Source organism: Balaenoptera physalus (genome assembly GCF_965194825.1).
Source record: "Balaenoptera physalus genome assembly, chromosome: 20".
Taxonomy (NCBI): domain Eukaryota; kingdom Metazoa; phylum Chordata; class Mammalia; order Artiodactyla; family Balaenopteridae; genus Balaenoptera; species Balaenoptera physalus.
Window position 1 is genome coordinate 14,091,854 of NC_138901.1, and position 14,612 is coordinate 14,106,465.

The following is a 14,612-nucleotide window of genomic DNA, read 5'->3' on the forward strand; positions in this document are numbered from 1 at the left end:
CCTTTTGAGTCCTATCAGAGGAAAAATGCATAGCAATATATTTCTATATCAAGATTTTGAAAGAGAATTATTTTGGGAATCATTTGTGGTACTTGTTTAAGGCAAACATCCAGGGAAACTACCATCCACCGTACAAGCATAAACGCACTGCTAAGAGGCAACGCTCCAGCCATGGCGGACTGGGAACTGGCTCTTCGCGCTGCGTGCCGGGATCTGGAGTCTTTCCCCTCCGAACTGCAAGGCGCTCTGGGATAGCCCGACCTCTCCCTTATCTCGCGATGCTATCCTCTCTTCTTCGGGGCCCTCTGACTCCCTCCCCAACGTGTTTTTCAAATCCACCAATGGGCGCATAGCGTAAGCTCGAACCAGCCAATCGGAATGCGGGGCCACCGGGAAATTTAAATCGCGCCGGCCGGCTGCTCGAGCCACACCGTCCTCTGGCTGACCGTGGTGGACGTTTAGAGCGCAGTCGATCCGCAGCCTGTGCGTCCCGCACCGCCTCCTGTGGAAGCTTGAGCCGGCTCTGTAGGTACGAACTGAGGCCGCAGCACGGCCCGAGCGGCAACGGCTGGCCCGCAAGTCGCGCTCGGATTGCAGGCGGCGGGAGGGGAGGCCCGGGGTAGATGCCCGGCCTGGCTTTGGCCTCTCTGGTTGAGGAGGCCTCGGGGGCGTAGTTCGTTGACGAGACGGGCGTTGCACCATGCGAGTGCTTGGCTTTAGGGCTCGAGGCCCTGCGAACAGCCGCCATCGTCTTTGAGAGAGAATCAGAGTGAGGCCCGAGGAGGAAAGCCTCGGTAGGGGGCCCAGCGCCTCTGGCTCCTCCTCCGCCCGTTCCCGCTGCTGCTTCCCCGAAATGGGGTCGGGGGTGGGGGGGTGGGGCAGGGGAAGGGACTGGAGATGGAGGTGGCAGTTGGAAGTTCTGAACGTCTCTTAATACGTAGGCCCTGGTTTGGCTGTGTCACAATTTCGTAAAAGAACAGAATGGAATTAAAGATAGCCACTTGTAAGGAGGACGTTTACTTTTGTGCTCTTTTGGAGATTGCTCTTAAGTAGCTGAGTTTGAGTGAAGCACAGCTGATATCAGCCTAATTTAGTGGATTCGCTCAGAATTTCTGGAAATGAAAATATATGCGAGATGCTGAAGATGCAGAACTGCGTCGCAGGTGTTCAGGGTGGGTGGGCAGGAAATTTTATGAAAGACTCCACAATGTAATGATAAATCCGATTTTTAAAAATTTTCAGACGTGGAGAATGTACCTGTTTTGGCCTTTTAAAGACAGTAGAGGCTCCAGAGGATCTGAATTTATGGCCCCTAGGACATAGATTTTAAACTGTAACCTCATTTCCCCTACTTTGTCTTCAATTAACTATTTATGTGTCTAATATAGAGTTTAGAGGCACACTGTCCGGTGTGGTAGTCCTCAAACGCATGTGGCTAGTCTGAATTGAGTTATGCTGTAAGCTTAAAGTCCCCGCAAGATCTCGAAGAATTAGTATGAAAAAAGAATGTAAAATATCTCAGTAATTTTTTGATGTAACGTGTTGAAATGAGAAAATACGTGTTGGGTTAAATAGAATATATTATTGAAGTTAATTCCATTTGTTCCTTTTTGCTTTCTTAAAAATGTGGCTACTAGGAAACTTAAATTTATGCAGCCCGCATTATATTTCTGGTGGACAGTACTGCTCCAGGAAGTCTCAGCCCTTCAGAGGGGAGGGGCCAAAGATCATTTGGCCAAAGCTGTTTAATAGTGCTGAAAAAGGAAGTTCCTCCTCTAATATAGAAATGTAGACTCAGTATGTGTTTGGTAATTCCATTAATGCTCATCTTATTGCAAATCAAAATGATAAAAGGGAAATTTTTTTCTCTCCCTCATCTTACAGCTTTCTCCCTTTGTCTGATAACCATGTCCACCAATGAGAATGCTAATTCACCAGCTGCCCGCCTTAACAGATTCAAGAACAAGGGGAAAGACAGTACAGTGAGTACCTTCTGTTGCTTTCCTATGATATTTTTTAAACGGGAATATATTTGGAAAGGGGGTCAAAATTTTGAGCGAATTTGAAAAAGTGCCCTCACTTGACAACAAAAACTGATGTAATAGGTGAGATGATATGTTGTCTTTTCTCAAGGAAATGAGGCGGCGCCGAATAGAAGTTAATGTGGAGCTCAGGAAAGCTAAGAAGGATGACCAGATGCTGAAAAGGAGAAATGTCAGCTCTTTTCCAGATGATGCTGCTTCTCCACTGCAGGAAAACCGCAACAACCAGGTAAGGATATTTTAGCTTGTGAATTACGGTAAACCCAGAAAAATCAATATGGGGCTTTTCTTAGAAATTTAAATAACATTCCTAGCTTTGTGGTTTTAACTATCAAATGTGAAGATCTGTTTTTGTGTGCTCCCAGTCAGTAATTCTGATGCCTTGTCTTTTTCCTGCCCACCCTACGTAATCTACTGAAGCTTATTCTAAGGTTGTCTTTAGCTCTGATCTCCCTTCAAGTTTCTCTGCATTTCCAGTTGCCAGCTCATACCTTGACCTGGCCGTTCAACTGTTAATTGAAAGTTAATCGTGTCCAGAACCATCTTATTTCTATCTCTTTCTTTCTCTTTCTCTTTTCCTTCCTCCCTTTCTTTCTTCTCTATTTTTTGTACTTGTCACCAGCTTTATTCAGGTCTTTTTCCTCAGTACTGAAATACTTTCAGTAGTTTCCTAATTTTATCTTGCCCTTCATTCTGTGCCACATGCCACTTACCTAAAAATTTTCCTAAAATACTGCTTTAAACATCTTAGAAACTTTATGGTTTTAAATCCTTATTTTTTTAATGTTTTTTGTAAATTAGACCCATCTTGGATTTTCAAATTTATGTCTTTCATCTTTCAAAGATATTGGGCACTTTCCTAGTTTTTTTCACGTTATGCTTTACTTTAGCGCTCCGTATTTTATCAGTGTTTTTTTTTTTTTATTGAATTCCACCTATGTGCTATTTCTCGAGTTTTATAGTCAAATCCCATCTTCTCCTTTATAGCACTCTTTGGTTAGCCTAACAGGAAAAATGCTCCCTTCTCAGAATTCCTGTAGCACCCCATTCTGCACCAAAAAAGAAGAGTAAATTCTGTATAACACTATATACATATAACACTATATATATAGTGTTATACATACAGCCATTTATTATATGGTTGTTTACTTGTCACATTTTCCTTGTTAAGTTGTAAGCTTATAGGGAGAAAGGGACACTGTCTTTTTGAGCTAACTGTAGCATTGGTTCTCAAACCAACGCTACAGTTAACTCAAACCTATGATCACAACCTATACATTTATATTTGCAACACTACTGTGGAAATGAATAGATAACAAACTTAGATATGAAAATTCCCAGCATACCTAAATACAAGTGATTTAGACTAAGATAGGAATAACCTTCACAGTGCTCAAATTCATTTTTTTAAAGTTGTTCACAGCTACTTTAGTGACTAAATGCTGGGATACTCCATTACTTGAGACTTTGTTTAAATTTATTTATTTATTTTATTTATGGTTGTGCTGGGTCTTCGTTTCTGTGCGAGGGCTTTCTCTAGTTGAGGCAAGCGGGGGCCACTCTTCATCGCGGTGCGCGGGCCTCTCACTGTCGTGGCCTCTCTTGTTGCGGAGCACAGGCTCCAGATGCGCAGGCTCAGCAGCTGTGGCACACGGGCCTAGTTGCTCCGCGGCATATGGGATCTTCCCAGACTAGGGCTCGAACCCGTGTCCCCTGCATTGGCAGGCAGACTCCCAACCACTGCGCCACCAGGGAAGCCCAAGACTTTGTTTAATCATGACGCCAAGTTTGAGAATTGTTCTACGTATTAAAAATGAATATTTCATTAACAGGCAAATTTTAATGTAGGGCTAAACTCGTAGTAACTGATTATAAACTTAGGAATGTCTTCACGTTGGGATTTTATTGTTTGTATTTAATTCTTTTTTTAAAATAAATTTTATTTATTTTATTTTATTTTTGGCTGCATTGGGTCTTCATTGCTGCACACGGGCTTTTCTGTGGTTGCAGCGAACAGGGGCTACTCTTCATTAGTGGTGCTCAGGCTTTTCACTGCAGTGGCTTCTCTTGTTGTGGAGCACGGGCTCTAGGCGCGTGGGCTTCAGTAGTTGTGGCACACGGGCTCAGTAGTTGTGGCGCACGGGCTTTAGAGCACAGGCTCAGTAGTTGTGGCGCACAGACTTAGTTGCTCCGCGGCATGTGGGATCGTCCCGGACCAGGACTTGAATCCATGTCCCCTGCATTGGCAGGCAGATTCTTAACTACTACGCCACCAGGGAAGCCCTGTATTTAATCTTAAAAATGATAATTTGCAAAATTAATTCCACTCTTCTTGTAGGGCACTGTAAATTGGTCTGTTGATGACATTGTCAAAGGCATAAATAGCAACAATTTGGAAAGCCAGCTCCAAGCTACTCAAGCTGCTAGGTAAGTCTTGTCTGCTATAGCATGGGTAACCTAAGAAATCAGCCTTTTTACATTTTTTGGTGGGAAAGTGATGAGCAGGTGGTGTGGGTCAAGTAAAGGTTAAGCCAGGCCTAGGCCTATTTTCATTAGAATCTTCCCTTAGGAGGATGTAAAATTTTCTGTAATTCTGTCTACTTCCAGTGATAATCACTGTTAACCTTTTGGTGTACTTTTTAACAAAATTACAAAGTTTTTGTCACAGTGCCATTTCAAGTCAGTGTCAGGGAAAGGAGGAATTATTCAGGAAGTGGGATTAGCACATTTATTTAGAATGGTCCATCCATTTAGGAAATAAATATATGTAGACTCTTATCTCCCACCATACACAAATATTTGTGATATCCATAATAGAAAGGATTAATAATTTCTGTAGCTTGACAGTGTGGGGAAAAGCAAGTCCAGTTGACAAATGATCATGGAAAAGATGTTCAGCTTCACTAGTGGTCAGAGAAATGCAAATTAAATTAACAGAGTGCGATGCTATCAGATTGTCAGAGTTTTTAAAAAGTGATAAGATCTAAAGTAGATTTCTGCAGAGATGCAGAGAGAAGGTTCTATATTATTGGTAATATCTCAGCTTTGGAAAAAAAGTAGTTTACGACGCAACTTACGGTAGCGCCATGCAACCAGTCTGCTCAGCTCCTCTTAAATCCAGGATGTCTCAGCATTTAGTGCTTTACTGTAAAAGGTTGTTTAAAGTTCTAAACTCTTGAGTTGCATTTTAAATTGTTTTTTTATATGAACCTGTTTTGTTAATCACCTTCAACTTTTGTTTCTCTTTTTGCTTTCCCTTAGGAAACTGCTTTCCAGGGAAAAACAGCCCCCTATAGACAGCATAATCCGGGCTGGTTTGATTCCAAAATTTGTGTCCTTCTTGGGCAGAACTGATTGTAGTCCCATTCAGTTTGAATCTGCTTGGGCCCTCACTAACATTGCTTCCGGGACATCAGAACAGACCAAGGCTGTGGTAGATGGAGGTGCTATCCCAGCATTCATTTCTCTGTTGGCATCTCCCCACACTCATATCAGTGAACAAGCTGTATGGGCTCTAGGAAACATTGCAGGTACTTGGATTTAAAATTCTTTTGACTGAGTGTCTCCAGTCATACTGAGGTTGGTAGAAGTGCCTTGTCATAAGTAATAGTGATGTCTGTGTTGGGTTTTGAACTTACTTGCTTCCAGTGCGTATAAGGGGTGGAAGTGGCATCTAATTTAAGGAATTTCTGAGAGTGTTTTCATTGCGTCAAGACACTGGTGCACTCAGTCACTGAAATTGATGGTGCTAGACAAGTAGTTATGGTTAACTTTGCCTTTTTTTTTTTTTTTTTTTAAAGGTGATGGCTCGGTTTTCCGAGACTTGGTTATCAAGTATGGTGCAGTTGACCCGCTGTTGGCACTTTTGGCGGTTCCTGATTTGTCATCTTTAGCAGTAAGTTACTTAACATACATGAAGTTATTCATTGATTATAATTTTCCCACCTTCTCAAAAAACAGAGCACTTCATTGCATTTTTCTTTTCCCCCAGTGCGGTTACTTACGTAATCTTACCTGGACACTTTCAAATCTTTGTCGCAACAAGAATCCTGCACCCCCCTTAGATGCTGTTGAACAAATTCTTCCTACTTTAGTTCGTCTCCTGCATCACGATGATCCAGAAGTTTTAGCTGATACCTGCTGGGCTATTTCCTACCTTACCGATGGTCCAAATGAACGGATTGAAATGGTTGTGAAAACTGGGGTTGTACCCCAACTTGTGAAGCTTTTAGGAGCTACTGAATTGCCAATTGTGGTAAGTGAACTTTCAGGTGAGAATATAAAGTATAAGGAGCATAATCAATTGGTACTAATATTGACATATTGTCTATTTTAGGCCATATAATGAGCATCTTACTTGTCAAAACTCTTAGGGTATAGAGATTTTGAGCAGTGCTGGAAAAGATAAAAGATAACCGCCAGCGTCAACATTTTTTTCCTTTTCAGACTCCCGCGCTAAGAGCCATAGGGAATATTGTCACTGGGACAGATGAACAGACTCAGGTTGTAATAGATGCAGGAGCACTTGCCATCTTTCCCAGCCTGCTAACAAACTCCAAAACTAATATTCAGAAGGAAGCTACGTGGACAATGTCAAACATCACGGCTGGCCGCCAGGACCAGATACAGCAAGTTGTAAATCATGGATTAGTCCCATTCCTTGTTGGCGTTCTGTCTAAGGTAATGAAGTCTTAGGACTTAATAAGGGATTGTTAGTGTTTATGGACAGGCACTTGGTAGATTCTTAATGTGCTAATGTTAAGTTCTACTTAACTGCCTTTGCTGAATTATAGTCATTTCTTTTACTTAAGCTTGGGTAGGACCAGTTGGTAGTTTTAGTCACCGTTTTTCTGAAACAGTACTTTTGGAATCTTATTTTTATGACTATTCTGAAATAAACCTGTTTTCTTATGTTAATTAGGCCGACTTTAAGACACAAAAGGAAGCTGTATGGGCTGTGACCAACTACACAAGCGGCGGAACAGTTGAGCAGATCGTATACCTTGTTCATTGTGGCATAATAGAACCGTTGATGAACCTCCTAACTGCGAAAGACACTAAAATTATTCTGGTTATTCTGGATGCCATCTCAAATATCTTTCAGGTAAGTCTTAAGAAGGTGGCATGTGTTTGAATTTGGACTTGATAATTGGTTTGCTATGTAGGTGATGGGGTGGGGGCAGCTGAGCTTACTCAGGGGGCCACAGAATCAGAGAGACATTTATGGGGGCCACACTCTTGATAAAAGGTGTGACAAGGGATTGTAAGAGATATAAAGGAGATGACAGGTGCATGATGTCACCTGAATTGAGGTCAGGTACATATGTGGACACTATTCATAACTATTTATTTTGTCAAGAATTTTTAATTCCCCAGTTTCATACTGAATTTTGGTGAGATTAAATTTGAATGACCTAGTTAATTATATTTTTCTTCTGGTTCCGTTCCTAACTGATCCAAGCATGCTAGCACATGGCACTTGTCATAGTGTTTGGTGGTAGGTAAGTCTTACTCAACAACTTTAAACTTCAGATTATGGAAATTTGTACATATCAAAGTTGAGTTTAGAGTAATGATCCCTAGTGTATCCATCACCTAGCATAAATAATTGTCAACATTTGGCCTCTTTTTCTTTTTTTTTTTTTTTTTTTTAATTTTATTTATTTATTTATGGCTGTGTTGGGTCTTCGTTTCTGTGCGAGGGCTTTCTCCAGTTGCGGCGAGCAGGGGCCACTCTTCATCGCAGTGCGCGGGCCTCTCACTATCGCGGCCTCTCTTGTTGTGAAGCACAGGCTCCAGACGCGCAGGCTCAGTAGTTGTGGCTCACGGGCCCAGTTACTCCACGGCATGTGGGATCCTCCCAGACCAGGGCTCGAACCCATGTCCCCTGCATTTGGCAGGCGGATTCTCAACCACTGCACCACCAGGGAAGCCCTTGGCCTCTTTTTCTACTCACCTTACCTAAAATTTTATTTTTTTTTAATTTATTTATTTATTTATTTATTTTTTGGCTGCATTGGGTCTTTGTTGCTGCGCGCGGGCTTTCTCTAGTTGCGACGAGCGGGGGCTACTCTTCGTTGCAGTGCGCAGTCTTCTCATGGCGGTGGCTTCTCTTGTTGTGGAGCACGGGCTCTAGGCACGTGGGCTTCAGTAGTTGTGGCATGTGGGCTCAGTAATTGTGGCTCACGGGCTCTAGAGCGTAGGCTCAGTAGTTGTGGTGCACGGGCTTAGTTGCTCCACGGCATGTGGGATCTTCCCAGACCAGGGCTTAAACCCGTGTCCCCTGAATTGGCAGGCGGATTCTTAACCGCTGCGTCACCAGGGAAGCCCTACAATTTTATTTTGAAGCAAGTGAGTTATTTCATTTTTAAAAATTTATGTTTCTCCTAAAAGTTGAGAACTTTAAAACATATTTAGCCAGAATATCATTCTTACACCTAATAGGTTCTTGATATCATCAAATAATCTAGTCCAGGGAATTTGTTTTTACATACCGTAGGCCATCTTTACTCTCGGACAATGGTTCTCTTCCTTGACTACATACATCTTGGGATTATCTGGGGTGCTTTTACACTAGTAATTTCCTATTCCCATCACAGACCAATTGAACCTGGATATAGCGTCATTTTTAAAGTTGCCGAAAAGGTTGAGAACTATACTAAGATCTTTGTGGCTGAAGGCTGCAGAAGTAGTTGCTAAGAGCAAGTACAGGTCTGATTCCCTTGAATTTTTACAAAATGTAAAATGTAGATAAAAATGGAGATAGTTTTATCTCATAGGATTATGGAAGGAACTGTTGTGTTTATTTCTGTCTGATATATGTTGATAGTCAAACATAGACATTGTTTTCTTCATTAAAACAGAACAAAGTTTAAGCTACTAAACTTGGAAATTTTTTTTAGGCTGCTGAAAAACTAGGTGAAACTGAGAAACTTAGTATAATGATTGAAGAATGTGGAGGTTTGGACAAAATTGAAGCTCTACAAAACCATGAAAATGAGTCTGTGTACAAAGCTTCATTAAACTTGATTGAGAAGTATTTCTCTGTGGAGGTGAGTAACCTGGTGTAATGTTAATAAGAACTGGGAAAATACACACTTAGGATTAAGCCCGTAAGATTTTTTTTTCCTCATACTTTTTTAACGAGCCCTGATAAATACAGTAAAATATCAGTGTAAGTAGGAGATAACATACATATTTGCTCCTCTAATGTTTGGCTTGATGATAATACCATCTTTGTAACTTGAGATATTAAAAAGTCACCAATTTACTTTCGAATGAAGAGCCTCACGAATCTTAGAACTATCTTTTTTTTGTTGTTGTTGAATTTATTTATTTGGTTGTGCCGGGTCTTAGTTGAGGCATGCTTGTGGGCTCTAGTTCCCTGACCAGGGATCGAACCTGGGCACCCTGCATTAGGAGCGCAGAGTCTTAACCACTGCGCCACCAGGGAAGTCCCATGAATCTTGGAATATCTTGAGACTGAGTTTGTGTAGGAGTTGGAGAAGTAGGCCGACCCCACAGCCATCCTCTGGCCTGATCGGTTTTGCTCTTGCCTACTGAAAAGTGACAGATTGAAAAAATCTCTATTTTTCTGTTAATTGTAGAAGCTTTCTTTAAAAATTTTTTTCTTTTAATATTATAATTTTTTATTGAAATATTGTTGATTTACAATGTTGTGTTAATTACTGCTGTACAGCAAAGTGATTCAGTTATACATATATATATACTTTTTTGTATATATTCTTTTCCACTATGGTTTATCATAGGATATTGACTATAGTTCTCTGTGCTGTACAGTAGGAACTTGTTGTTTATCCATTCTATGTATAATAGCTTACACTTAACGCCAACCTCTCACTCCATCTTTCCCCCTTCCCCTCCCCCTTGGCAACCACCAGTCTGTTCTTGATGTCTGTGATTCTGTTTCACAGATAGGTTCATTTGTGTCATAGTTTAGATTCCACATGTAAGTAATATCATACGGTATTTGTCTTTCTGACTTATTTCACTTAGTATGATAATCTCTAGTTGTATCCATGTTGTAGTAGCATTTCTTAACCCATTCAGAACCTTCCCCTCTCAGGCAAGTTTCAGTAGCCCTCCCTCCACTATTTGAGGTATTGAAGTGTGTTTCAGGATTAAAGGTGAAATACACAAATGAAGACTTTAAGAGTGAATACCTTATAGGCATTATGTTAAGTGAAATGAGTCAGACAGAGGAAGACAAATACCATAAGATCTCTCTTATATGTGGAATGTTAAAAAACACACACACACAAGCTCATAGATAAAGAGAACAGATTGGTGGTTGCCAGAGGCGGGAGAAATTAGTAAACTTTTTTTTGTTTTTGTTTTTAGCCTAAATAGATTGAGATAAAAGAAGAAAAAAGAGTAAATACAGACTTCTAGGCAGCTACCTCTTAGAAATGTGCCATATTTATGGGATTATATTGTTTGTTTTTAAATACTTCCAGGAAGAGGAAGATCAAAATGTTGTGCCAGAAACTACCTCTGAAGGGTATACATTCCAAGTTCAGGATGGCACTGCTGGGACCTTCAACTTTTAGATCGTACATCTGAGGCATAAAGTTGTTTGTTGTGTACTATGTTTGGTAGAAGTTTGTCTTACTGTTTCTCTACTAAGAACTCTTTACACGTGGTTTGTTATTGTAGCACTTTTTACAAAGAAACTATACTTGAACAGTTCCAAACTGTACATACTGTATGAAGCCTCTCCTCTCAATGGGTTTCTTATTTCTATGTGGAATTTCATACCTTGCAGTGTCCTGTAAATAAAGATTAGATTCCACCCTTTTCTTTACGTCACCATGCCGATGTGTTACTTTCTAATTTAGAGCTCTTAAAGGCTGCAAATGAAGGAGCTGAATTGAACGGATGTGACTCTAACCAGGGGTGTAGTTTTGGTTGCAGACATCATTTAATGTCAGGTTTGTTATGTCATCAAGGATACAAGATTGGTAACTCCCTGCCCCCTTCTCAATTCTGGCTTCGCTCCAGGCTGCTTCCCCTCTTGGTTGGTGAAAATGGCCATTGGCACTTCCAGTCTTCACATCCATTTCACACCAGTCAGAAAAATTTTTTTCACAAGTTTTCACCAAAGAACAAATAAAATTTCGCAGAAGCCCTCAGCCAATGTCTTTTCAAGGCTTACTGGCCAGGGAGATGGGATAAAAATCTTAAATTTAATCATAAATTTCTCCTGGAGCTACAAATGGAATTCATTCCTCCGAAACTTCAAGGCTGAAAGTGGTTTCAAGGCTGCACCTTGGCATCAACAACTGGGAAAGTTTAATTGGTAAGGGGTGGGGTTGAAATAGTGTACTTAAGTTTTTAATTTAATCCCCAGGTGTTCCATCTGTGCAGCCTGGGTTGTGAAAGCCACTACTTGAAGGAGTTGCTATGCTGTTAGCAGAAAAGGAAGGGGTTGGGGGGTGGAGTGTTAGCTACAGTATCCCAGAAGTCTCAGGAAAACGTAATGCATCTTTAAAGTACAACTGTTAGTTTCTGCCTTTTTTTTTAAAATTTATTTTTGGCTGCTTTTTTGACTGGTGGAAAAGTGATGAGCAAAGCTTCCACTGCCTTTTCTCACCACAGAAGATAAAAACTGGGACTTCCCTGGTGGCGCAGTGGTTAAGAATCTGCCTGCCAATGCAGGGAACACGGGTTCGAGCCCTGGTCTGGGAAGATCCCACATGCCGCGGAGCAGCGAAGCCCGTGTGCCACAACTACTGAGCCTGCACTCTAGAGCCCGCGACCCACAACTACTGAAGCCCACGTGCCTAGAGTCTGCTCTGCAACAAGAGAAGCCACTGCAGTGAGAAGCCCACGCACCGCAACGAAGAGTAGCACCTGGTCTCTGCAACTACAGAAAGCCTGCGTGCAGCAATGAAGACCCAACGCAGCCAAAAATAAATAAATAAAATAAATTTTTTTAAAAAGCGGGGCAGGGTGGGGGTCGGGGGGGAGGAGAGAAGTAACCAGACTGCGGCTCTGCAGCCTGTCCTCCCTTCCCTGCCTGCCTCATGCTCCACTCCCCTTCTTCCCTCCCCTTTCCCCAGCATAAGTCCCTTCTTGGTTGCTGCATCCAGAAGTCTTTCACTTGAGAAAATGTGGAAGTAAACCTGGACATCCTAGGCTTTTGCTTTAAGGTAGGTGGAGCTTTATGGCTTTAAAGGGACTAGTGTAATACACACTTTGATAAGAGTACAAGGCCTGGATTTGTTAGCGTAAAGGCGTGACTCTGAAGTAATGGACAGGAGGCAGCTGATTTCTAAAAATACATTTTCATATTTTAGATAAAATTCTTAACATAACTAGTTTCCTTGGAGTTAAAATCCAGAGAGGCATTTGTATGTTTTTATTGAACTTAACTGGATAAAATCTTAGGTATTTTTTGAGGTTTTATATTCAGCTTGATTTTAAAAAGTGATAAAACACTCTATAGCCACCAACTTTTCCCTCTTTCGTAAAATGATAATGTCTAAATTACTTTTATTAACGCACTACATTTTCAAGCTAGCAGTTTTAAATCTCATCTAAGGTTTTAATAAATTATCTCTGCCTATAACTGATTTTTGTATTAGTTGTAAGTAAGGGTGGGAAGGTAACACAAAATTTTAGTGAAATATAAAAGTAAAAACTGCAGACACTTATTTTGCTTGTTGCAAAAATCTTTAAAAAGTTAACATTATCGGGACTTCCCTGGTGGTCCAGTGGTTAACACTATGTGCTTCCAATGCAGGGGGCTGTGGGTTCGATCCCTGGTTGGGGAGTTAAGATCCCACATGCCACGCAGCCGAAAAAAAAAAGTTAACATTATCATTAAAAGATTGAACGTCAGTGCTAAATATTTCCCGGAGTATTGATTCTTTTTTTTTTTTTTTTTCTTGGCTGTGTTGGGTCTTCTTTGCTGCACGCGGGCTTTCTCTAGTTGTGGCAAACGGGGACTACTCTTCGTTGCGGTGCATGGGCTTCTCATTGCGGTGGCTTCTCTTGTGGAGCACGGGCTCTAGGTGCGCAGGCTTCAGTAATTGTGGCACGCAGGCTCAGTAGTTGTGGCTCGCGGGCTCTAGAAAGCAGGCTCAGTAGTTGTGGCTCACGGGCTTAGTTGCTCCGCGGCATGTGGGATCTTCCCGGACCAGGGCTCGAACCCATGTGCCCTTCACTGGCAGGCGGATTCTTAACCACTGTGCCACCAGGGAAGTCCCTGATTCTTTAAGTTGCTACATTGTATCTTGGCTTTAAATCCTATCAAGCAACTTAACTATTTTTAGAATTAAGGTAGGAAATAAACATTCCTTTTCTTACCCATGTTTGATTTTTTTCCCTCCCTCTCTTCAGCCTTTCTGTGGCTGCATCACTGAAAAGAAATTCTGGATAATTTCTTGTTACAGTAAATCCTCATTGTTAAATAGGATTTTTGCTTCAGCATTAGGCCTCTAAAATTGCTCTTGTTTATTCATTTATTTATTTTTTTGAGCTTCCCAGAACCAAGAATTAAAACCAAAATTGTGGTCACCAAAGTGGCAGGTTCCTTTCCATTCTAAATAGCAGTGGAAGCAAAGTCTTCAGTTTTGTTTGTATGGGCAGTTGGAAACCTGGTGAGCTACAGGACCCCAAGTTCAGAAGGCCATTAAGGAAAGTGTAGCTGGCCACTCCTTCCCTCCCTCCACCCTTGCTGAAGCTTGCCAAGACCCAGCTGGCTGATTTTGCAAAGCCCTTGAAATATGTCATTAATGGTGCTTTCTTTTGAGGTTGGGCTGTTGACCTAATTTGTGATTAACAAAACCTGGCCAAATCATGCGGTGCTCCCCTCCCCCAAGGGAAAGTGTTCGTGAAAAGTGTTTTAGTAACATGGCTGGTTTAACTTTCCTAACCCCAGCTAATGAAGATGATAAAAAACACTCAAGCTATCAAGTAGGGCTTTTTGAGGGCAGAAGAGCAATTTAATTTTGAGCACTTGTATGTTAAATGGCATGTTTTGGGCATAGTTTGAAAGCATAATTCTGGTGTCCACAAATGCCCAGTTCCTCCTAAATATTTGGGACAGTTTCATAACACTGTGTAGGAGTTGTACTCACCAAACCCTCTTAAATTGATCAGTTTGTTCATTCCTCCCACGCTTTTCACAATCAAAAAAAAAAAATGTCTTTCCCTGTCCTAGTTTGGAGAGGTAGTGCTATGGAATGGACTAGTAATTAGGAGCCAGATCAGCCTGAGTTCAAAATCTGTCTCTACTATATTTTAGTGAGTGAGTGACCTTTGGGCTGTTAAAGTAGCACAATCTCTGATGTACAATATAAGTACAGGTACTAATTACTATATAGTATTAATATCCTAGCTAAGTATTGTAGTCATAGAACAGCTATTCCCAACCTTTTAACAGCAAAGTTTTCCTTCAGTTCTTCCACAGACCTCTATTTTGGCACATTTTATCTCCTAGACTAAGTTTGTTATTACTCTCCCTTTTTTTCCCCCCTCTTATCAGTCACAGATATACATCAACATGAGACATTACATGGCTTGTTTCTGTACTCAATGGTAGGA

The 14,612-nt window shown here is 41.2% G+C and overlaps 1 protein-coding gene across 1 annotated transcript; it reads left to right on the forward strand.

Annotated features, from left to right (window-relative positions):
• The first annotated feature begins 373 nt into the window (after positions 1 to 373).
• Positions 374 to 10,871, forward strand: KPNA2 (karyopherin subunit alpha 2). Its single transcript, XM_082442083.1, has 11 exons — positions 374 to 529; positions 1,885 to 1,982; positions 2,134 to 2,271; positions 4,381 to 4,469; positions 5,304 to 5,572; positions 5,843 to 5,937; positions 6,034 to 6,297; positions 6,489 to 6,722; positions 6,964 to 7,146; positions 8,945 to 9,094; positions 10,520 to 10,871. The coding sequence occupies exons 2-11, from the start codon at positions 1,908 to 1,910 to the stop codon at positions 10,610 to 10,612; spliced, it is 1,590 nt and encodes a 529-aa protein (XP_082298209.1). The 5' UTR covers positions 374 to 529; positions 1,885 to 1,907; the 3' UTR covers positions 10,613 to 10,871.
• Positions 10,872 to 14,612: the final 3,741 nt, after the last annotated feature.